The following is a 24,475-nucleotide window of genomic DNA, read 5'->3' as shown; positions in this document are numbered from 1 at the left end:
TTTTACTTGATCCAACTTTTTATGTTATTTTCTAGTAATTATAATTGTAATTATATTATATATACAATAAGCTGTGGTAATTGGTTAAAATTTCTATTATTGTCAAATTAGCCCCTTCTAATTTTGCAGCTCGAGTAAGTCCTGTCTATGCTTAATCTAATTTGTTTGTTTCCTGCTTTGGTGAGAGCTCCACCAATGGTAATAATTCTTGTTTAACATACGCTAGGATTTAAGCTTTTACAATCCTGCCTTATTTTTAAATTTTATTCACTCTATAGATGGAAATATAATAATAATTGACTTTCTATTGGTATAAAATATGTGTACTGTTTACGAGACTCATCAAATATCTAAAAAGGGGAAAATTTAAATTAAATGTCATGTTACCGAATCAAAATTAGACGTGTCTTTTATCCACCCAAATAGTTTAAAAAAATACTTGTTTACTCCTTTACTTTCTATACATCCTTTGACAGATCCTCGAAGATGATTGCCATAGGAGATTTGATTTGTAACTAGGTAATTACGGGTTTCACCTTCAATCCATATCTTCAGTTTCTTGTAACAATATCATTAAAATGTCACCTCAGGTTTTGGCCATCCTTCTCATAAAGTTTGCAAATACTAAATGAAAAAATCAATTTTAATATTCCGAATGGTTTTTTTTATCGTCACTATCATCTACGTTGTCTACACGGAAAATACTACCCTTTGTTTGAAATCGATCTAGTGCGCTGACTTTACGTGGTCTAAAGGATATAACACGAAAGAAGAATCTGGTGGAAAGAACGTACCAGCATCACTTACCTTCATCAATCGAACACCTACACCAGTTCTACTTCAAAAGTGTCCTTATCATCTATCTACTCTATCGAAGGATCCACCTGTATATGGACTCCAGGGTCTATGTCTGCCTTGCTTTGCTAACATTACCTTCAGTCTTTGTTGGCTACCTATTTTGGCTATAAAGAATATTGACTATACAACTTGTGGATCAAGAATCTTTTTCATATATCAAGATTTCCTCTTCTTTTAAGATATATTTCCATTCCGGAAAAAAATTCATCAACCCTATAATGTCACAGATCTTTTTACTGATCTTGTCTAACCTTTGCCTTTACTAGACTTACCAAATGACCTCACTACTTCTACTACAATTCATACAGCTCCAACAACCCAAAACAGCATAACACACCAATTGAGCAGTACAAGACCTTACATGGACCACTTGGCTAGCCTCTTAGAATATCACCAGGCGCATAAAACCCCAAACTTAGCTCCAGAACTATCAGTACAATACTGTCCTATAACTTCACAATTCCTATGATAATGTCACTCGTATAAAAATCCTTTGTAATGCAAGTCTCCAAAGCTGCCGAGTTTCCTGAATGGCAGGTAACCATGCAAGAAGAGTTATCAGCCCCGGAGACAACTAATACATGGTCTGTTGTCCAACCTTATGGAACATATTTAATGAGTTGCAGATAGATCAATAAGGTTGACACCAAGGCAGCTAGCACTTTATAAAGGTTCAAGTCAAGATTAGTAGCTAAACAAGTTGGTATAGATTTCAGACACATACACCAGTTGTAAAAAACCATAGCAAGGGGTCTTGTCCTTGGCAGCAGCAATAAAAGGCTGGCAATTAGTATACATCAAGAATGCTTTTGTAGCCCATCTTTTCGAGAAAGTCTATATGGATCTTCCTCTCTAGTAGAAGGTTGAGGTGGATAATATTGTCTCTAAATTACAACGGTTTACCAAGTTTTCAGCGGCTATCCTTAGCCAAGGCTTCACTCGATCTAAATCTAATTATTCATCTCTTCGAACTGGGGCAGATTATGTAGCTCTATTGGTTTATATGGACAATATTATAATAGTTAGGCTAAATCCTATAGCAACCAAGCAAAATGCAACATCTCAAACAAAAAATCCTTGGCAACTTGGAGCCCTTTCTCATGCATTGGTTTAGCTTACTCCAAGCACAGAATATACCTGTTCTAAGGAAAATATGTATTATCAATGTAAGAGGATACTGTTTTCGTTCATTGCAAACCACCAATTCTGCCAATGACATGAAGGCAAGTGCCCATGAAGGTGCTGCTAACAAATTCTTCACAATATCATAAACTAATTGGAAGGTTGCCATACGTTATCATTTATTGGCCAAAAAATTCTCTACTTTCAATTTCAATATCATGGCTAACCCAAAAGTTCCTCACATGAACAAGTGCACAATTTCTTTAGCTATCTCAAAGGAACACCTAGCCAAGGTAAACCATTATCCTCTTCATCTGCTCAGCATCCTAAAGCTTATGCAGAGGCTGATTGGAGAAATCATCCAGATACACACAGATTCACTATGGGTTCATGCATAGTTTTTGTAATTCAAATCTAAAGGGTGTCTACAGTATTCACTAAAATGGATCGTATAGTATTCATTTAGTTTCTATTAATAATTGATAAAATTAGACTCGGAAGCCAGCATGGTAGACTTAGACATTGTAGGGGTGACTTGCTTACTTTAAAATGTATACTTATTATTTGAAAATAAAAGTGGGATATCCTGTACACAAGCATATTAATTTCTTAACAATATTTTAATGAATGAATGTAATTAATACACACAGTCCATTACCACTCAGTTAGCTAATAAAAAAATTCTCAAATGATTTTCCAACATGACTGCATCTGCGTATCCTGCTACTTTATTGTGGTAAGATAGGCCAACAGCCCAAATAACTAAAATCCTCGGGTGAATACAACACTTGAAAGATCATCCCACAACAGCAAAGACAAGAAGGACCCAGTATCCAAAAATCCATAAAAATCAAGCCTACCTCACAATAAATTCATTTCTGGCAGAGAACTAGTCATCGTTCATATTAATTAAAATGATAAACTGTCATACTTCAGTGCATCATCTATAGACCATGATTTTCAGAGACATTACAAGACCAGTAAAAAAATTGTAAAAAAGATAAAAACACAGGCATATGAAATGAAGTCCGATGAAAATTAGGGACAGTTACTCAAGCGGAAGGAACAGGAGTGTCCTTGACTGATTCACGCCATGCATACTCCCTTGCACCATCCTTGTCAACAATTTTAATAACAAAGTTGGGTGGCGCAACAACCAGCCTGGATCTGATCTCCTTGATGCACTTATCAACGAGATCAATTGCATCTTCAACAGACATTCCACTATGGTAGTGTCTGTCCATCATCGAGAGCGAAAAATAGGAGCCATAACCAAAAGCCCCCTTTTCAAGCTTGTGAAGGGTTGCAATGTAGTCAATATAGTATAGTTCAGGACCAGTCTCTTTGTCATAACCAGCAAGAAGGATGTTCACGGAGTAGGGATTCTAAACAAAAACGCAGATTAAGATTTGAGACACCAAATTAATTGCACAGTCTGAGACATGGTTTGGAGAAGCTTCTCCACAAACAGAGTAAGAATGTAAAATGAATCGAGCTCGCATAAGCTAAATCGGAGAAATCATATGAGATAGCTTTTATATAAATTGATTTAGCTCTAAGGAGAAGCTCAGTTAATTTTATATGCTGATTTGTGAGAATTTGATCGAAACAGAACCTAAGAACGTTAAAAAAAAATAGGTACTAGGGTTTGGAAGGTACCTTGCGAAGAGCGGTGGCGAGTTCGCCACGTGTGAAATTGGCGGCGGCGGCGGTGGTGAGAGGGATGCCGTTACGGAACTGATACAAGGCAACGTTCTTCTGAATGTACTCTGTGAATTGAACCCTAAAACGAAAGGAAATGAGAAAAAGAAGAAGATTGAAAGAGAATGGAAGAGGAAAAGGTAACCCTAGATACCTGTCTCCGGGTTCACCGCTAGCGGCGATGAGTTTGTGGGAATCGAGGAGCATGATCTTGTCCTCGTTGGACTTGTGAACGAGGATGCTGTGCACCGCCGATGAATCCGCCACCACGATCGCGAACCCATTTCCGACCAATCCGAATACGCACTCCATGTGGGACTCTGATTCTTCTGTTTCTTCTTCTTCTTCTTTTTTTCTTCTTCTTCTTCTTCTTCTCTGTAAGGTAAGTGAAGTGAGAGCAAGGTTTTGATGCCGCAGAAGCTTTATATCTCACCAAATTCCTTTGTCCCTTTGAGCAAGAAACTTTTTATTTTTCATTTTTTAAATAATTTCGTTTCGCTACTCCACTCGATACTTAATTACTGATAATAATTTTTTTTTTAAATTAAAACAAAATTTATTATTATTATTATTATGACTCTTCAAATAGTTATATAAATTCTCTTATATATGTTAATTTCTGATAATAAAATAATTATATCCACATCTTTTATTTATTTATTATTATTATTATTATATGTGTATCTTTTAAATATCAGATATTATTAAGAAAAAATAAAATATAAAAATATTTTCTTTCATAATTTTACCATGTAATTTGATTTGTTATTAATATAAAATTAAAAGAAAGAAAAAAAGAATAATATCATTTTACAATGATAAAAAAATAGTTATGACGATAAAAAAAAATTATGTGCACGACAAACCATAATCAAAATATATATATTGGTATAGATGTTATAAACAAAATACATATTATTTAAATAATAATAATTTTTAAATATAAAACTTCTATAGTTTATTTACATGTACATTAAATCAGTAATTAACAAGTAGTTAATTTTTCATCTACAGTGTGAGTGACTAAATGAGATAAACAGACCAAATAAAAATGTATATTATAATATAATAATATAGTGTAATTATATGAAGTCTTTCAGTCTTCTTATGTAATGTATTTGCAAATGAATTTTATTTGTTAGTAATTCGTGGAAAATAAGCTTCTCTGTTTTTATTTAACATAGCGAAATTGATAAAAAAAAAAACTTATTTTAGAAATATATAAGATTTACATCACAGATAAAAAAAATACTTAGTTTTAAAATAATCAAATTATGTAAATAAATAAAATACAGAAATATAATTATTTAAAAAATAAGTAGAAATAAACTCACTCAATAAATAATAATGATAATAATAATAATAGATATTGTTGATTGAAAACTACATTCTTCTTTACAAAGTCAATGACCATATTTGATTTTTATTATTTTTTAAAACATATATTTGTATTTTCCTAACTTAAAATTTTTCTTAACCTTTTTATTTATTTTTTATATTCGTTATGATTTTTTAATTTTATTATCAAACCAACGCAGATTTTTTCAATTCCTATAATTTTATTCTATATAGATAAGTAAGAATAATCTCATTTTACAAACTTTTGATTATAAAAAAAAGGACTTTTAGATTGGGTAATATGAAAGATATTTTTCTTATAAAAAAATCAAATTGCTTAATTTAAAAGTCATTTTTTAATTTAAAAAAATTATATATTTTTTTACTTTGAATTGTATAATTTGAAAGTTATTTTTTAAAAAATAACTTTTGAATTATATAATCTGGATGTCTTTCTAATTATATAATCCAAAATAATCTGAAAAAGTTATTTAAATTATACAATTCTAAGTGTTTTTACATAAAAATAATAATTTTTAAATTACATAATTTTAAATTATCTTTCACATTGCAGATAGAAATTATAAGGGTGTAGAAAGAAATAATATTAATTTGGTGTTTCAAGCATACTTGACCCATGTTAAGTTTCATGGTATGAATGAATAAATTAATTCATACATATTTAACTATAATATACCAATACCTAATTACATTTAAGTAGTAAAAAGTTTGTGTGTTCATCCACTTTTTATTTGTTACAACATAACCACATGAAATTAAAAAGTGAGAGATTTATCTAAAATTTTGATTCAAATTATATAATTAAGATAAAATTGTGGTGATTTTAAACTCTTTGAAGTTTGATTTTAGTTAAAAATAAGAATCAAAGTTGGACTTGGTAACTAGTTATGGGGTTGGCTTGTGCAGCCAAATATTATTATTATTATTTTAAAATATGTTGTTGTTTTTTATTCATTTAAATTTTGTGTGTTCTTAAAAACACATGAATGATTATCAACTTCAGGTTATTTTATAAGATCAAATCCTGTCATGAAAAAAAGTATAAAAATTTAGACTAAATTATTGCTACATGTTAAGTCTCTTAATTAATTAAACTCGATAAGTTGAATTGGTATTATGAATAATACGTTTAATTTTTTTCTTAAGTATTTCCAACTCATTAAAAAATTGGGTCAACTCTTTGACCGTAAACAATGTAATATAAAAAATTGTCAAAGTTAATAAAAAAAAAAACAAATTTATAATTTATCAATATCTCAAACTTCAATTCTGGAATAATACATTGTAAATAAAACAATAATTAAAATAAACAAGGCACTAGAAATGTATCTAAATAATAATACAAATACAAATTTATTTCCTATCATTGTAAATATTTTATTTAATAAAATATTAAGAAAATTCTATCTCCTATAAAAAAAAAAACCTAATTTGACCTCCTATATTTCATGTGAGATAAGTTAATAATACTTATTTGAAGTGGTCAAACTTTGAGTTATTCTTTTCCTCATTCAATTTCCAATGCCTGTGAAGTTTTTTATTTTTTATTTAATTTAAAAACCATTTATTTTAGGTATTTGTTTAAATAAACAAATATTAATGTGCAATAATGAGTTAACTTAAAGAAAAAATAAAGCCGTTATTTTAGTGGTTTAGTTGAACAGATTCTCCTTCAATGTGAGACTATGATTACAACGGTCGACACCAATATTAAAAACAATAAATTTACATAAAATAATAATAATTAGTAGTTTTATTACAATCCTAAAATAATGGGAAAAGAAAGGGTCCCATTCTAACACAATAGAAAATTAGAAATTAAAAAGAGTAACACTTGTCCCTCTCTTTTTCTTTCCTACCAAGTTAAGAAATAAAAAGTTTGCCAACACAAATATATAATTTTCATTATTAGTTTTTTTTTTACTTTCAATATAATCTCATATTCCTTATGAATCGATGTAAAGAAAAATTTAAATATATATTCATTTCTTAACCTATCTATTTTTTAAGGACAAAATTGTAACAAAACTAAAAAATAAACTAATATAGTGATATACGAGGCTCAGACACACTTATTAAATAACGTGTCCGTATTGAACACACATCGACACTTATACGACACACTGATAAAACACATTTCAATAAAATGTTTAATTCAAAAAACATTTATTTGATTTCTAACAATTCTAACACGAACATAATTTAAAAAAATAAACACTAGGCAGTGGTTAATCATAACGATACTATCTCCGGGAATTAAGATTGAGATGAAACATTACATCGTTAACCTAATAATTAGTGTGTTTTATAAAAAGGGTTTAATAATTATTGTAATAAATTATAATAATTAGTAGTTAAAAAGGCAATGGGAGTGGTTAATGAGTGATTGGTGTGTTATAAAATGTTTTAAAATAATAACAATAAAAAGAAGAAAAAGAAAAAGAAAAAGGAAATGGTATTGTTCTCTCTCTTATTGGGGTGTGAATGTGTTTATTATTCGTTCCTTCGTTGTATTCGCTTGGCAGAAAGAAACCCTAACACATAACATACGAAATCTCTCATCTCATATCAAAGCATCTTTAAGGTAATTTCTCTCTCCCGTTCCTTTCACCTCTTATTTCGCTTCTCTTCTCTTCCATGCCTAATTTTGGTTTCTTTCCCCTTTCTCTTATTTCCCTCTCTTTCCGTCTTCGTTTCTTCATTTTTTTGGGCCTCTTCGGGTGTTCTGCGCTTTCGCCAATCCGATTTGGCTTCTATTCCGCCATTCCTTTTTTGGATTCGTCTATAATTTCCTTTCTCTTTCAATTTCCCTCTTGATGGACCGCAGAGACTACCACCACCGTCCTGCGCATTTGGTCAGAATTTCCCTCTCCAATTCTTCCTTTTTCACCTTTTTCAATCACAATTCACTGTCTGTTTTTCCAATTCGTATTTCCCCAATTGCGATTTTCAAACACCATGCACTGTTTCACCGCACCGTGTTCATGTTCATGGCGAAATGCATGGCCCCAATATCGCAAAATCTTTTTTTTTTCTCTGGGGCGTTGAGTTTTTCGGGCATCGCGTGTGTGATAAATGGCCGTTGTGGTCTGATAAAATTTTCATGGCTTTGGTGCCTTATTTGTCTCTGATCGTTAATTTTTATGATTTAATCGAACAGCTGGCAATGGGGGCACTGTTGCTTTTTTTTTTTAAGCGCTGAAATTGTCTTGAATACTGTTTGGAGAGTTTCTTGTTTTGATGTCGCATTTGGGAGATTTATGGTTCTTGGTGTGATGATATGCAGGCACATGCTTCACCTGATTACTTCGTCCGCCAGGGGAATACAACTTATCAAGACGATCTATTTTTGAGGAAGAGGACAAGGATGCGTCGGTGGCTTTGCTGCACTTGTCAGGTGGAAGAGTCTTACCCATCCAACGAAAATGAACACCTGAAAAGCCCAAGGAATTATGGAGACAGTGAGTTTTATTTGATTAGTTTAGTTTACTCCATATTTTTACCATTTCGAAACAACAAAAGTAAACTTCTGGGGATACCCAAAGGCTCATAATTTTCCCTTTTAGGAATATCTTTGGTTTATTTCTTTACGCCACTCACTTGCTTCCATTTTATTTTCTATTAATCTTTTTCATTGTCTTATTGGTAGTAGTCAACAGTGTGCCGTAGGGGAGCGGTTTTCGAAAGCATTCATTTAGACCACAACGGTGGCTTTTGGCGTTGACCTGTTCTCTGCCATGATACAGGCTTAAAAAAAACCCAATTTTACAGAAAATAAAATATTGTTTTTTCGGGATTTTTTTGGGTAAACATGTGATTTCAACTCATTTTCTATTATTCTTTTGCTGTAGAAACGTAATTGATGTTAAACCCTTTTATCTTGACCATACCACAAAATGTTATTTCTGGTTTTTCCTCTGTTTCCTTTACACTTCATCGGAAGATTTTTTCTTCCTCCTTTTTAACCTCCCACCCAGACAGTCAATATTCTGCTTTTTTTTAATCTATTTTTCTATTAATTTCACCATATTCTCCCATTTTTTATGTCGTTACTAATTTACTATGTTCATATTGATCCTTCCTAAATTGATGATGCTTGTGTGTGTGACTTGTGATTTATTATTTATCATAAATTTCTTTGATTTTCAGTATTTGTGTAAATTATTTAGCTTGTTGTATAATATTTAAATTAGGTGTCATCCCCCTTCCCGCCAGCGTTTTTAGAGTTAGCTGCTATGTGCTACTAATCGATATATAATGTTGACTTCAGTTAAGATGCTTCCACAATCACTGGTTCACAATTTTACTTCCCGTAGTAGTTCACAGTGACTGACTCATTTCCGGTAGAGATTACTCATGTTTCTTTTACTATTTGCTCCAGGCAACCAAAAAGGCTCAAAGGTGTTACCTCCTGTGAAGCCTGAAACACAAAAGGCACCACCACCTATTGAAGCTCCCGCCCTATCTTTAGATGAGCTGAAGGAAAAGACTGACAACTTTGGTTCTAAGGCATTAATTGGCGAGGGATCGTACGGAAGGGTGTATTATGCAACCTTAAACAATGGAAAAGCAGTGGCTGTGAAAAAGCTTGATGTTTCATCTGAACCCGAATCAAATAACGAGTTTTTGACCCAGGCATGTCTCTCCTATCAATCAGGCTAAACAAACTATTATAATTTATACACTGCAAGTATGTTGGATTCTAGATTGTTTGGCCAGTTTATTAGTCTTCTCATTCAGTGTTTTTTGCTATTTCAGGTTTCCATGGTCTCAAGATTGAAGAATGATAATTTTGTTGAGTTGCATGGTTACTGTGTTGAAGGAAATCTTCGTGTACTTGCATATGAGTTTGCTACTATGGGCTCTCTTCATGACATATTGCACGGTATGTATCTTAATGTCCCATCTTAACTTTCATATTCATTAAGTTCTGTCGATGATTTTGGTTGTCTTTCTGCTACAGGTAGAAAGGGAGTTCAAGGTGCACAACCAGGGCCAACTCTTGATTGGATACAGCGAGTTCGAATCGCAGTTGACGCGGCAAGGGGATTGGAGTATTTACATGAGAAAGTTCAGCCACCGATTATACACAGGGATATCAGATCAAGTAATGTGCTGATCTTTGAAGAGTACAAGGCTAAGATAGCTGACTTTAACCTTTCTAATCAGGCCCCTGACATGGCTGCACGCCTCCATTCAACTCGTGTATTGGGAACTTTTGGGTATCATGCTCCAGAGTAAGCTTCGAGAACCTGCTAGCACCACTTCATCGTATTTCCTTTCAATTCGTATGCATGCTATCCTGTACCACAAAGAAACCTTTTTATATGTTCACACTTCTAGTGCTTCCTGTGCGTTGCCTGTTTACATAAGCTTTCGTGATTTATTACTGAGGATAGGACTATGTGTGTGCTTGGATTTCAGTTAGAAAATTGAGTTGAACCCAACTAGAGTTGAAAAATAACTCATTGTAACTTTTAGGTCAACTGGAGTTTGAGGTGAATTTTGCTTCTAACTAAATTTGAAAAAAAGTACTAAGTATGTTGGCACAGTATTCAATGAAAACTGAAAGTTGGTTTGGATGTTCCAACTGAAATCCAAACACACCCTATCAAGTAGAATTTGACTTTGAATCATTTCTCTTGATAAATTTGTTGATGGTTTCTTAACCTTGTTTCCCTTTCCATTTGTGTGAATTCAATTCAAATGTGCAATCTTTCAATTGTACTTGATGATAAAGCTGCAACTGTTGATTGGTAAGTTATTGTAAGAGGAGTGAATGCGGTTCTGTAGAATCATTACTGGCTTCGGACATGGTCCAGTTTTTACTCATTGACCCTGTACTCTCCACTATTGGCTTAAATTTACTAGAAGTTAAATTGATATATAGGAAATATAAGCAGAATCTAGTTTTCTTAATTCAGTTTACCTTGAAAGGTCTTTATTGACATTTAATTTAGAGTTTGTTTGTGCGCCTGTGAATTCCTCAGAAACTTTCAGAAAACAATGTTTTTGGCTGCTTAGCTATGTTTTTCCATCTTTAATTTATTGTTTGTGATCTCAGTTCTTTTGCCTCCTTTAAAATTTTATTTGGGTTTATCGATTCTTATCTTCCCTGTTGCCAAACATTACAGATATGCAATGACTGGGCAGTTGACTCAAAAAAGTGATGTCTATAGTTTTGGTGTTGTTCTTCTTGAGCTTCTTACAGGAAGAAAACCTGTTGACCACACCATGCCTCGAGGACAGCAGAGTCTTGTCACATGGGTCAGTGCTCCTGCTTAAATCTATACCTCGTCTCGGGCATTTGCATTTGACACTGATGGTCTTGTTGACTCGGTATTTTTTGTAGGCTACTCCACGATTGAGTGAAGATAAAGTGAAACAGTGCGTAGACCCAAAACTGAAAGGAGAATACCCCCCTAAAGGAGTTGCTAAGGTATCTGTTTCTCTTCCACTCTCCCCTCACTTGAACACGCACATGTGCAGAGACTACTTTTTTGACTCATGAATAAAGTTCTGGTTCTTGGATCTTCCATGTTGATGCTGACATTAACTGTACTTTTTGTTGACCATGCAGCTTGCAGCTGTTGCAGCACTCTGCGTGCAGTATGAAGCTGAGTTTAGGCCAAATATGAGCATTGTTGTTAAAGCACTCCAACCACTTCTGAAGACTCCTGCTCCTGCTCCTGCTCCAGAAAGTTGAAGCAAATGAAATGGTCCACTTTGGTTTCTGCATCTTCTGCACAGCTCCATTCAATTATCTCCAGATTTCATCAAATACTGCAGATATATCTATATATTTTTATTTTTGTTTGAGATTGGATGTGTAGGATTGGATTGGCTCGTTTCATGCCATTGTTAAATTCCATGTATTTATGGCATCGCACTTGTAGTGCCGAGTCTGCTGACATATATTGAGCCATGATGCCACATAGGTTTGGGTTGCGTGGTGCCTATCTGTGGGTAATGTTGTTTGTCAGTTAACGTTAATTCACCCATATTCTTTATTTGTTTGTTGTTATCAAACTGAGCTGATACTTGTCTTGAAAGATCATCATTTGTTCCCTCTTTTTATTTGCCCTTTAATTTTGTGCTGTGGCAACATTTAAAATTATTGTTTGTGTAATTAACTTCCCTTTCTGTGGTTCTTTAGTTGTGGGACAATAGTATTATAATATTTTTCTGACATGCATCAGATTACAGTTGGAAAGAGAAATGAAACATTAATTGTAAACTAGTATATTTTAATTTTCAAAGTAACATTTTTCTTTCTTGTAATATTTCCAGTCACATGAAAGCAATTTCATGGGGATTAGGATATTGTAAAAAACTAAAAATAATATTTTGAGGATTCATTTTCAATACTCCAAATGAGGCCAAATGGAAGCAAGTAACATGATTTGTTTGCTATATTAAAAAATGTGTAATATGTGACATCCACCTGAGAGCATTAAACATCTCATATTAGGGATGTCAAATTGATGTCTTTATGGATATTATCTAAACTGCTACAATATTTTTAATTTATTAAATAATTTAAAAAGTTTATATTAATTTCTTGTCTATAGTTTTGAATCTTTTGTAATATACATTTGATTTTTTTTTCTATTTTTTTATTAATTATTTGATATTTATTTAATTGTTATTATAAATTGAGAATTATGTGACATGTTTTTAGATTTATTAAAATGATTTTAAAAAAACAATTATTCTATTTAATGTCTGAAAATTTAAATAATTTAATAACTCATAAATACACATTTAAATAATAGAATAATTTGAATAATGGTTTTATTACTGCTATTATAATTTAATAAATTTGGTACGGTTCAACATACTAAAAAAATAACCTAATCCAACTCAATATTATGCCCAGAAGGATTTTTAGAGTCAAACTTATGTAAAATGTTTATATATACGACAACTTGTCATGTGAACTAAATAACAATATATTTTTTTTAAAAAAATTTAACCTCCCTTTGTGGTTGCAATTTTGTTATGACATTTGTGCATTGATCTTATAAGGTTGTATTTTTTATTACATTTGTGTATTGTTCTTATAAGGTTGTATTTTTCACATACATTTTCTTTCAATTTGTCATGGGTAGAAAAAATATCTATAAATATATTCTAATGTTCAACTTAGTTCAAAAAGTATTGGATTAAATATTACATACCTTTTAACCGTAGAATGTTTTTTTTTTATTTGTACAGTTGTATTGACCTTTAACTTTATAGATAGACAATTTGGATAAAAAAATTCAATTTAGATAATGCTTTTAGGTAATTTGATGTATTATTGACTAATGACGATCTTTTACAGAGCCTATAAAACATGTCGAGATATAGTGTTAACTATTTGGTTACTCAATATTACAATAGTACATTTGTTTCTACAGACTCAAGAGTATAATTTTACGAGAAATTCAAAAGAAAAAAAAAATAATATAATTTCTTTAAATGTAATATTTACCAAACACCATAGGATAAGTAAATTCAGTAGAGTTGGAGCAATAGCAATACATATACTAAACTACTACACATAAATAGAAATAAAATCCATAAAATTTATATTTATTCATAAAAAAAAGGGGGAAGAGGAGTTTCGTTTGGGCCGAAATCAAAACCATATTTTCGGAAGTGAAATTGACTGCGCCGTACCGTTAAAAAAAAAAAGCACTTATCAGAGAGCTATAAGTTCAAAGTGTGGAATGCACTGCGCCCTAAGTGTGAGAGAGTCTGAAGAAGAAGCGAAGTGGAACAAAATTTGAAATAATGGCTGACGTTTCAGATTCCCAAGAACATCCCGTTCTTGAATCAGCGGAACTCCAAATCAAGAAGAAGCGATTGCTGGAGGAGCTCGAATCGGCGTTGGCGCCCAAAGACGCCGCCGCCGCCGCCGCCAAAACGGTGACGGCGCTTCCTTCTTCCTTAGCCTTAGGGATCGAGGTCATCGACGAGACGGCGCTGCTCGACTCCGTCGTCAAGAACGGAGGACCGAAGCATTCCGCTTCAAGAAGAAGAGGGCCCAAGAACAACAACAACATCAACAACATCAACAGCGTCGCTCACAGTCTCAAGAAGATCGAAGAGAGGCCCAAATCGAAGCCCACGCCGAAGAGTGGGAACAGTAATGATAATAAGTATTCGCGAAAGGACTTGGAAGCTCTGAGATTCGTTAACCTATCGCAACAGCGTAAATTCTGGAAAGCGATTCACGCTGCGTTTGAAAGCGCGGTGGCCAGCGAGTACGATACTTTGGCTTCCACTCCACTTCCGAACAACAAACCAATCCTCAGTGAGTCCTTCTTTCTTTCTTTCTTTTTTGGTTTCGTTGTTTCGGAATTCAAGAAATGGAATCTTTATGAGAATATGCGGCTCTTCGTTTTAGTTGTCTGTGTGCGGAAGAGTTGTTTGGTGGTGGCAGGATTCGTGTTCTGTTTGGTTGTCGTTATGAATGTTCTGAAAGTGGCACCGAATGTTTTTGTAATCTTAACATTTGTTGGTCCTTTGTTGTGTTGGTGTTTCTCTGTTCCAGAATCTTCATTCACTGTTCCTTGCTTGTACCTATATAGATTTTGTGTTTGAACTTGTTTGTATGCCATTGATCACTTTAGGGTGTAATTACATCCATAATTTTATAATCGTCTTTTTCCCCCATTTTTATCCCTTTCTTTTTTCTGTTTTAAAAAATTGACTTTAATTGTATAATCTCAGTCTGGGTTGTTGTTGATTATGTCATTGCATTTTATTTCAAATTTCTTTTCACTGGTTTCAATGGGGTTCGAGTTTTATTTTTTATCAATGAAGTTTCTTTATTTTTTGATGGCGGGGGCGTTGGTATAAAATGCTTTTCTCTGCAAAGTATAACCAATTCTTTATGGGGAAAACTTTTTTTTCCGATTTTTGTGATTCACATTGTGTCAATTTGATGTTTTCAATTTCTGTGATGGACAGGTGCGGCTGCTACTAACGGAAGATGCAGATATGTGAATGTCTTTGTCCACTGAAGAATGAGCAGAAGGAACCTGGAACATATCTAATATGCAACATTAGTTGACTGTAGACTATGTTCTGATTAGGCACTGACTTCAGTGCATGGTTTCTTGTACAGAATCATTGTATATGAACAGTCTTGTGCAGTAGTCTGATTGTAGATTTGAATAATTACTTTGGTCATGCAGTAATGACGATGCTTTCTTGTTTTAGTTCATTTTTACTTTGTTTTATGTTGAAAATTCTATTGTTGATTTTCCAACACGAACTTTGATTTCTTGCCTTTGTCGTGTTCTAAATGAGAAGGACATGCTTTCTTTACCTGATCATTCTTGCCTTTACAGATACAAAACTGTATATTGATTCCCTTTTTAACCCTTCCTAAATTATTAGCAAATTGTCAGTGCTGGTACTGAAAACTTTTGTAATTGCTTTCAGGTGCAGCGTATTGTGAAAATAGGGATAGTGAATTACATCACATGGAAAGTAGTGAAAATATTACTCCTGTTGACCCTTGTAGTCGTACCCTTATGGGTGAGGATGGGGGCTCAATTGTAGAAGAGTGTGGTGAAGATGATGATAGTGATGACGATTATGCCAGCATCCAAAGGCCTGCCTTTTTGGTTGATGGAGAACCTAATTTTGATTCTGGTCCACCAGAAGATGGATGGGAATATCTTAGGCGTGTCAGGTATTATCTTAACTGTCAGAATCTTTGGATGTTTGCTTTCTCAATGCTGCTAGAAGTTAGAGCAGCTCTATATCTTGTATATTGTTTTCTTGAGCAGGTGGGAGGCAGATCAAATTCCAAAAGTGAAGGTTGCAAAACTTGACAGAGGCAAACTTAACAAGGAACAGAGTGCTTACATGCCCAAGATTCCTGATATTGCCATGTGTCCAGAGCATCTGTTGCCACTGAAACAGTGGGAGGATGTGTTTCTTGCTGAATTTTCAACACTCAGAACGGTATGTTCATTCAGGCTTTAATTTGGATGTATTTGGAGTCCTTAATTTTTTTTTTTATATCATATTATGTTCTCATTGTTCCCAACTTCTTTGACCAGAATCTCTCATTCCTTGATGGTTCAAGTGCCATATACTCTGGAAACCCCCGTGTTCATTGCTCACAGATAGTTGCGAATGATTGTGGAGAATTTTCTGGTGTTATGAACAAGGACGTCTTACTTGGTAATCATTTGAGCATTGGTAAGACAAATGATGTATCTGCTGAAGATAAGGACAGAACACTGTCTCCAGAGAATACTGAATCGAAAACTTCAGTTGATCAAACAAGCAGCAGCTCCCCCAGTCCTCCTTTGCTTTCTGTAATCTCAACAATGGACTCTGTAACCCGGGTAAAAACTTTGCTGAAACGGATTCGCTTGCTAGAGGGTGCAAACACTGTCACTAGAGATGATTGCATGTGGCTTTTTGCTCTGTGTGCAACAGTTGATACTCCACTATACGCTGACACCTCTGCTGCTCTCAGGAGTCTGCTGCGAAGGTGTGCTACCATCCGTGCAGGAAAGGTTGCCCTGGATGAGGAGGTTGTAATGTTGAATATTTTGGCTACAATTTCGGGGAGATATTTTGGACAATCTGAAAACTGAATTACCAGTCTATAACCTTGTTATGACACGTTCTGTTTTTGGTATTGAGATGTTTTTTAACAACACTTTCTGCTTTTGGTGCGAATGCATATATTGGCATGTCAAAAACGAAGTTATTCATATTCCTCTGTATATAAATGTTCAGCTCAATTAATAATTCTTTAAGGAGGGAAAACATTTGTTGGATGGTTAAAGTTGTAAGAGATATAAGAGACAGATTATAGACAATTTTAGTGAAAATGGAGAAATTGTGTTTTAATCTAATCTTGTAATGGAAGTATATAAATTTAATTGGAAACTAAATATTATCAATGGAGATCAGAAGATTTTGCTAATTCTAATAAATTTGAGTTGTAAAGAATTGAATACATTGAAAAAAATTGCCTACACTATATGCATAGTGTATGAGAGAGAGGGAAAAATAATAGGGCGCGAATTTTTTGCTTTTAATGCTTACAATTTTTTGCCTTTTCAATATTCATAATTGTAAATAAAATTATAAAGTTTTGGATTTACAAATTTGAAAGTTTGAAACTAATGTGTCTTCTGGATTTTGTCTTCTTAAAGTTTATTTGGAAAGTATAAATGATATTTCAGATGTTAAAATTTATAAGTAAACATAAATGAATTCTGGATCTCGTCATCAACACCATTTATAACACAAAATTTTAGATATAGAAATCTGGAACCATAACCCACTTTCGAATATGGTTATCCAAAAACTTAAATGAAATACGAAAATAACTTTCTGGATATCAAACTCCGTAGTATATAACAATCACTTCCGAATTTCTGCATTCCTAAGCAAAAAAGAAACCGCAAAAAAGAAACCAAGGGCAATGTTGGGTTTTAAATTTTTCGTTGGGTGCATGTCTTAAATAATATGGTGCAGGAAGAAATTGTCTGATAGGTGGTTAGTTTTTACGTTGTGGGCTTGGGCCTATGGTTTTGAGGAAAGTATAAATAAATAAAGGAGGAAGGATAAAGGAGCTGTTTTGTTGTGTCAGGTAAAAACAAAGTAACTATATGTTTTCTGTCAACACTTGTACTCTTCCCTCCCAATTCCCTCCACCATACCCATGCCGTCGCCTCTGCCGCCTCACCGTCGTCTGCTCCTCCTTCCGCCGCCGAAGCCGCAGCCGTAGACGCCACAACAAAGTCTCCCTCCCTGCCACCACCTCCACCTCCTCCTCGTTTGAACCCAAGTTCGAAGCCGTCATCGACCTCACTCCCCTAACCACTCTCCAATCTCACCTTCGCCGATTCATACTTTCCGGAAGAGACTCTTACCTCGATTTGGAAACCCTCCTCACTCTCGACCACAACCGCAGACTCGTCGTTTCATGCCGCCCTTCCACGTTGCATTTCCTCGGAACTTCGGCGGCTTTGACCTTGCTCACGTTTTCCGTTTTCAGTGTTCTAGCGCGATTGATTTCTAGGTTTTCGTCGTGGCGTCGTAACGCCTCTAACAATAGACCTCTTGTGGTGCGGAGGGACCGGAGTCTCGGCGGAAAAGAGGTGGTTGTTGCGTGGGGCCAGAGGAGCAATTCGAATCCGCTATCGCCCGCGGTTCGGGGCTCTGTGAAGCGCTCCGCGAAGAATATGGTTCGGTTTGAAAGAAAATTGCCCGAATGGTGGCCTACTGTTGTCAATGCCAACGGCTCTGTTTTTGACGCGAATGAGCAGGAGGAATACAAGAGGGAGGCTTACAGAGTGGTTCGAGGTTTGTTTTCTCTTTTCCTCTTTTAACTTATTTCAGCTTCTTATTGTCAGAGAAGTTGATGACCATGACTATTCCATAAGCATCTATCTATCTTCAATTCCTGTTAATGGAAATGCATTGTTTAACGGTAATCTAATTTGTTAAAAGCAATTATAAGGTGGTTCGTTCGTTCTACTTAGTGTTCTAGTCTCGGGATGAATAATGATTCTGTTCATGTTCTTTTTTGTAGGTATAGATACACATTTAATAATTTCTCTAGTGTTTTGCCATCCTTTATAACAAGTTGCAACTCACCCACTTGATTTCCAGCAATTACAAACAGTAGATTGGGCGGGAATGACATCAATGAGAATGATATAATTCAAGTGAGTTCTTTTCCACCTTTTTTTCTCTCCCGGTGATTTACTGATTATCATATATATATAACAGTTGCTATAAAATTAATACGATATTCGGTTAATCTTGGTATTTGCTTTTCTTTTAGTTCCTTCAGCAAGAAAAGTCATAATTCTATAGTAAACTCTGTATTACTTAAAAGTTAAACTACCATGTAATACTGATCTGTGTCAATTTTAGCATACCCATTGTTTTGTCCTAATTCCTATATAAAAAAGACGCTTTTTAATTAATATTAAGTAGCATAACATGATATTACTAATATTTGGTGTGCTGATAGGATAGATGATGGTTGAGGTGGCAACATGGTTGTGATTATTGTCGTTATTGTAATGTTTTAGCATGTCTTTTTGCCTTAAAACAACATGGTACTACTAAAATTTTCTGAAATGTAAGTGATACTGTGTATTTTAAAACACCCACCTCTCATGGTTTCTGATTTTTTTTTATCAATGCGTGCTTACAAAAAAAAAAATTCTATGATGAAAGGGAATTAATTTGTCTCTCTTCTGATAACACTTGAAATGTTTGTTGCCCACACACATGAACAGTTACGTCAACTGTGCAGAACTTCTGGTGTGCAAGTGTCTATTGAGCCAACAAATATTCGGGACACCTTGTATCGGGCATCTGTTAACTTTGTTTTAAATGTCTGCAGCAGGTGTGATATTATTATTAACCCTTCATTCTGATCTATCTCTTTGTTCAGTACCGAACTCACCTGTTAATCTTACTGTCTCCCTATTTTATGAAATTTGTTGGCGGTCACTCTGTTTCTGTTCAGGGCACCAACTTACTCTAGTTCAATTGATATTAATGGTGAGGATGCTTCACGATTTCTTGCTGGATTTGCTGAAAATATTGGCCTTCAAAATGTTCGTGCCGCAACAATTGTGTCTGCAGCTATTGCTGCTCGCACTCGCTCCTGTCTTCTACAGGCTTGGGTAATTTTCTTACTCTAAATGAAATGATTTGGTAATATTGCGTTTAAGCATTTGGGGTTTTCCAAAATTACATTTTTTGTGTGTAACAAACACTACTGAAGATAAGTTATATTCAGTTAAAATATTTTGGTTATTTATATTAATTTATGTTTATAGAAATCTTTCTTTTGAATGTGGTGGAACTTGGCACCATTAAATATGACCATTGTGCCTGTTAACTTCTCTTTGGTGGTCTCTCTGGATTGCATGAATGTAGAATCTATAATTGGATTACAGGTCTTAAAGAGTGATGAACTTTGAAGTATTGTAACTTAATGCCTGAAATTATGGCCTCATTCAGATATCACTTTTTTTTATAAAGTTCATATTTGGCCTCTGGTTCTCTAAAAGAATCTTTTTCCTCTTGAATGCATTTCTAAATTCATGTTTTGTTTTTGTTTTCATTTAAAGGCTCTGGAAATGCAAGGCAAACAGGTTGAGGCTATGGTGGAACTGTCAAAGATATGCCTTCTTCTACGAATATTTCCTCCCGAGGAGTCTTCAGTATGTATCCTCAATAATAATTTGCAATTCTCACGTCCTTATGAACAATTTATACGTAAGAGCTTCCCCTTAAGTAGTTATTGAGTTGATTCTTAAAGTTAAGGACCATCTTAACTGCTACACCATTGAAGGAGGATCATGTGGTGTAAGAACCAATTTTTAATCATTGAAAAGTAATTGAGAGGTAACTCGTGAGTGTGACCCATTTTAATCTCAATCTCTATACATGTCTAAAATGACAACTCCATTAAAACAACCGCTGGCAGTACACCAAAGATGGGTAAATAGAATCCTCTGACAGGTCACGTCCTCTAATGGAATGCTGATTAGGATGAGGCATTAGGTAGATAGAAAGATTTCTCTTCTAACCTTGTCTGCTGCAGAATATGATTTATGTATTGACTTGCCACTTTCTACCAGCACTTACTGTGGTATTTCTATGCAGCCTGAAATGGAGATGGTTAGTCGGGGCCTAGAAAAACACTTGAAACTGGAACAAAGAGAACACCTTATGTTCCTCTTTGGTAAAGTTTGTGGCGAGCACGGTCATAGGATTGCAAGAGAAGCTCTTGGTTTGGTGCGAACCTGTTATCCTGTTTTGCATATCTTGCACAGATAATTACTTGCACAGAATTTATTTGTGATATTATTGTGTCTGAAAGAATGTTCCCCAAGTTGAATAATATGAAGGCTTTTAATCTCAAATATTTTTTGTTCTGGATGCTTGGGGGTTGTTTTTTATTCTTGTTCATAGTTAGTTCAAAGTTGGCACTGAGTTACATTCTGCTTGTGTATGATGGTAATGAGCTAGTGATATGGATATATAATTCTGCAAATATCCAAAAACAATGCTATTCATCTGTAGTGTTGAAATTTAGTTTTTTATTTCTCAGTTTTCATGTTAGTTGTCTTGTTTCTTGATAGGGTTTGGTAAATTCTGGAGGCAAATACCTTTATTCTTTCCTCTGGTGTTCATATTTTGCCAACTCATATATCCTCTTTCTCGTTTTTTGTGTGTAGACGCATTCCCAAAATGGTTTCTCTGACCAACTTGAAGACACCACCACGCTCCCTGAAAATTAATCTCTCTGCCTTCAGCCTCGATTGGGAAGAACAACTGACTGAAGATGCATTCTTTTAGAATATATACAAGCTTAATTGTTTTGATCAAATCTGTTTATTCAATAATATTTAGATAGTTTCTTTCAGTAATGTATATTATTATTGTCTCTGTCTAATGCTAGCTTTTTAATGGTTTTAATGTATTTTTATGCTTATCGAGATTTAAAGAGCAAATTGTCATCTGACTTGAACATAAAGCTTATCACTTCCTCACTGTATACAGCCAGGTTTATTTGATAATTAGATAACCATGAGAATAAGTAACTACGAATAGTTGCTAATATGAAAATATTTTGCAGGAGTGGGTGAGGTTTGGTAAATTGAACTGAGGATTTAGTTGATTGACAGGTGTTGCAGACCTTTCGTTTGTATTGGCATGCATGTTGGTATCACAAGGGTGGTGATTTTTATGGAGAAGCTTGTTGACAGGGACATTGTGACAGAAATTTGTTGGACATGCAGACTCCAATTAAACAATGAGTCAAGAACCAGGTTAAACAATTCCCTTATGCTTTCATTGCTAAATCTTCTTTTTATCAAAATAAATCACTCCACTTTCCACAATCCTAACCAAATAAAGTATTAGGACTTTAAATTAATTCTCCACTTTCTATTGATAGGAAATACGTTTTCTATTGATTTAACTGCATTTTAGTATTTTAAATACTGCAATTATATGGTTTTTTTTTTATTCTTTCTATTCTAATTACAATAATTAATGTTTTCATGTCTTGTTTTATTTATAATCATGTTTCCTAGCGGACTCTTGTTAATATTTAATGAAATTAATTAATGTAACAAATGGCAGTTAGATATGATATGGTAATGAATAAATGCAGTGTATATAAACTAGAAAAAGTCATAATATTTTAACTAAAATGGCTTAAAATGGTGTTTTGTATGTTAGTCATCAGAATTTGTTGTTTGAAATTTGTTTTTTGAATTACTTTTAAAAAGTGCTTGCTATTCATATAGGTTTTATCTTTTGTTTTATACTTTAAATAAATTTAGTGACCAATGAGGTTTTTTAGGAAATTAAATTTGATTTTCAGTCTCTACATGTAAAGTTTGTTCTATAAAAATTTCTAGTATATATACAAATTTCATATAATATTTTCCTTCTTTATTTTTTGTCAATTTAATTTTTTAAAATGACTCAATTTGGTGACTTTTGTTGGATTGTCGTTGACGTGATTAAGACAGTGATGACTTAACATATGAAAATGGACACATAATAAACATGTGAACACAACATACATGTGTCACCTAAAGCAAATTTTTAAATAGAAAATAAAAATAAACATATAGAAATCTATCCCAAAACCATTATAATCATGGTTACAGGTTTAATTCCTAGTTGCTTATTTTTTTTTCTTTATTTAACATTTGGTTTACGTGACAATGTTATTTTGTCATGTGTCAATTCTCATTTGTCAAGTTATCGCCATTTTAATAACTGTGAATAACAATCTAATGGAAGAAAACAAATTGAGTCATTAAAAAAAATTTGGAACCACATTGACTACAATAAAAATTGAGTGTTCAACTTGATTTTTGGCTACTTAAAGTCATATTAAACCTAGTTTTTATTAAGCATAATAAATGTACATCTCAAATTCAATCTCATTCATTCAAATAGTTCACAAAATCAAGTTTCTTTCATAATAAATGAAATCTACAATTTATGCCAAAACTATATTGACACACATCAAATTTCATTCCTTCAAATAGTTCTCAGGATCAAGTGTCTTTCATAATAAATGAAATCTACAATTCATACCAAAATTATATTCACATAGTTCACAGGATCAAGTTGTCTTTCATAATAAATGAAATCTACAATTCATACCAAAATTATATTCACAGTCTAACAAAGAATCATTGAATTTGACTTAGAGATTTTCACATTATATTATCTTTATTTATTAAGTTATTTCTTTAACACAACTATATAAAATAGGAACTAAGTTTTTTAATGTGACATGATAAATTCATATTACCACTTAGATTAGCTATTTTTTAAATTGTGGACTCGATCATATAGATTTTCTTCAATTCTCATCACCATATAACTTTTATGTATATGATTTTAATATAGGAATAAATTCAATATATCTTATTCTAGATGAATCTCCGTCTCAGTATTTCCTTTCATGAGAATATATAAAAATTTGACTATGCCTATATCATATCATATACTAAATATTCATATATTTCCAACTCAAATCAAACATCATTAACATGAAATTCATATCATCTCTTACTATTTACTATTTAGAAAACTTAATAATACATTATCCTAATTAAAATTATAATCCTTTAAGACAAAAACCATTTTTAATATAAAAATCATATAAAATACAAAGTTTTATAATTTTAAAACAAATATTTTCGTCCAACAAATAGATGTGCTCAATTAAGAAAACCCGCCTTAATTTTTTATAAGAATGAATTTTCTCCAACAACCATTTTCTTAGAGTACTTTTATTTAATAGTTCCTTTACATATATCCAAATTGATTCAAGATGAGTTTGTCCTCATTTTTTTTTCATAACATTAACTATTTTATCTCAAACTAATTACACTTTAAATCAATTTGTTTCAAATGTAGTATTCAAACAATCATACTAATACATACACACCCATTGCAAAGCATTCAAATTTGACTAGGATTTTCATTTCAAATCAACCAATACCTCAATTCAAGGTAAGTTCATTTAAATCAAGATCAATTCAAGATAATTCATTTAAATTACAAATAAACTAATACACCAGTTCCTACAAGAGTTTCAAAAATAATATAACCACATCACCTTCATGTTTAGATTATTTAACCTAATGCACTAATTAAATTTAAACTATTTTTTCTTGTTTAAGTTGCTAAACACAAAATCAAAAGCTCTAATTTCACAAAACTTACATGAAGGTCAATAATATATCCTTAGGGATTAGTAGAGACTCATTCTTGATCCATAAATCCTACATGCATCAATCATGTAAAACTTTTCAAACATAGTAGTTTATTTTTTCTTTTTGAGAATTTTTAAATAATTGAGAGTATTGAATAACCTCTTCGGATCTTATTAAAATATTCAAAT

At 33.1% G+C, this 24,475-nt stretch overlaps 4 protein-coding genes across 5 annotated transcripts; 3 read left to right on the top strand and 1 right to left on the bottom strand.

Annotated features, from left to right (window-relative positions):
- Positions 1–2,855: 2,855 nt before the first annotated feature.
- LOC137828656 (proteasome subunit beta type-2-B) lies at positions 2,856–4,167 on the bottom strand. The gene is made up of 3 exons (XM_068635321.1): positions 3,836–4,167; positions 3,640–3,763; positions 2,856–3,365 (listed from the first exon to the last, which is right to left on the bottom strand). The coding sequence occupies exons 1-3, from the start codon at positions 3,991–3,993 to the stop codon at positions 3,033–3,035; spliced, it is 615 nt and encodes a 204-aa protein (XP_068491422.1). The 5' UTR covers positions 3,994–4,167; the 3' UTR covers positions 2,856–3,032.
- A 3,261-nt stretch (positions 4,168–7,428) lies between these two features.
- LOC137828318 (PTI1-like tyrosine-protein kinase 1) lies at positions 7,429–12,108 on the top strand. 2 transcript variants are annotated; one of them, XM_068634837.1, is made up of 9 exons: positions 7,532–7,624; positions 7,868–7,895; positions 8,327–8,501; positions 9,422–9,675; positions 9,799–9,925; positions 10,004–10,277; positions 11,175–11,307; positions 11,393–11,479; positions 11,621–12,108. In XM_068634837.1, exons 3-9 carry the CDS (start codon positions 8,408–8,410, stop codon positions 11,744–11,746), a joined length of 1,095 nt encoding a protein of 364 aa, XP_068490938.1. In that variant the 5' UTR covers positions 7,532–7,624; positions 7,868–7,895; positions 8,327–8,407; the 3' UTR covers positions 11,747–12,108. The 2 variants fall into 2 exon arrangements, with proteins under 2 accessions (XP_068490937.1, XP_068490938.1); XM_068634836.1 differs by lacking the exon at positions 7,868–7,895 and having other exon boundaries at positions 7,429–7,624.
- Positions 12,109–13,645: 1,537 nt separating this feature from the next.
- Positions 13,646–16,757, top strand: LOC137828316 (uncharacterized). The gene is made up of 4 exons (XM_068634835.1): positions 13,646–14,341; positions 15,478–15,730; positions 15,828–16,005; positions 16,104–16,757. Exons 1-4 carry the CDS (start codon positions 13,819–13,821, stop codon positions 16,647–16,649), a joined length of 1,500 nt encoding a protein of 499 aa, XP_068490936.1. The 5' UTR covers positions 13,646–13,818; the 3' UTR covers positions 16,650–16,757.
- An 873-nt stretch (positions 16,758–17,630) lies between these two features.
- On the top strand, positions 17,631–21,595 carry LOC137828315 (uncharacterized). The gene is made up of 7 exons (XM_068634834.1): positions 17,631–18,372; positions 18,682–18,737; positions 19,320–19,429; positions 19,553–19,712; positions 20,163–20,255; positions 20,701–20,832; positions 21,276–21,595. Exons 1-7 carry the CDS (start codon positions 17,676–17,678, stop codon positions 21,336–21,338), a joined length of 1,311 nt encoding a protein of 436 aa, XP_068490935.1. The 5' UTR covers positions 17,631–17,675; the 3' UTR covers positions 21,339–21,595.
- Positions 21,596–24,475: the final 2,880 nt, after the last annotated feature.

The sequence above is a fragment of the Phaseolus vulgaris genome, chromosome 7, assembly GCF_000499845.2.
Source record: "Phaseolus vulgaris cultivar G19833 chromosome 7, P. vulgaris v2.0, whole genome shotgun sequence".
Classification (NCBI taxonomy): domain Eukaryota; kingdom Viridiplantae; phylum Streptophyta; class Magnoliopsida; order Fabales; family Fabaceae; genus Phaseolus; species Phaseolus vulgaris.
This window is presented reverse-complemented; position numbering and strand designations above follow the sequence as displayed.

Bases quoted from the DNA above. Each gene is read 5' to 3' on its own strand.
- LOC137828318 (XM_068634836.1), top strand. From the start codon at position 8,408: ATGCGTCGGTGGCTTTGCTGCACTTGTCAGGTGGAAGAGTCTTACCCA. The intron at 9,926-10,003 runs GTATGTATCTTA...TTTCTGCTACAG, and splicing joins TCTTCATGACATATTGCACG to GTAGAAAGGGAGTTCAAGGT. The intron at 11,480-11,620 runs GTATCTGTTTCT...TTGACCATGCAG, and splicing joins CCCCTAAAGGAGTTGCTAAG to CTTGCAGCTGTTGCAGCACT.
- LOC137828656 (XM_068635321.1), bottom strand. From the start codon at position 3,993: ATGGAGTGCGTATTCGGATTGGTCGGAAATGGGTTCGCGATCGTGGTG. The intron at 3,764-3,835 runs GTATCTAGGGTT...CTTTCGTTTTAG, and splicing joins AGCGGTGAACCCGGAGACAG to GGTTCAATTCACAGAGTACA. The intron at 3,366-3,639 runs GTACCTTCCAAA...GTTTTTGTTTAG, and splicing joins TCGCCACCGCTCTTCGCAAG to AATCCCTACTCCGTGAACAT.
- LOC137828316 (XM_068634835.1), top strand. From the start codon at position 13,819: ATGGCTGACGTTTCAGATTCCCAAGAACATCCCGTTCTTGAATCAGCG. The intron at 14,342-15,477 runs GTGAGTCCTTCT...AATTGCTTTCAG, and splicing joins GAACAACAAACCAATCCTCA to GTGCAGCGTATTGTGAAAAT. The intron at 15,731-15,827 runs GTATTATCTTAA...TTTCTTGAGCAG, and splicing joins GAATATCTTAGGCGTGTCAG to GTGGGAGGCAGATCAAATTC.
- LOC137828315 (XM_068634834.1), top strand. From the start codon at position 17,676: ATGTTTTCTGTCAACACTTGTACTCTTCCCTCCCAATTCCCTCCACCA. The intron at 18,738-19,319 runs GTGAGTTCTTTT...ACACATGAACAG, and splicing joins ATGAGAATGATATAATTCAA to TTACGTCAACTGTGCAGAAC. The intron at 19,713-20,162 runs GTAATTTTCTTA...TTTCATTTAAAG, and splicing joins CCTGTCTTCTACAGGCTTGG to GCTCTGGAAATGCAAGGCAA.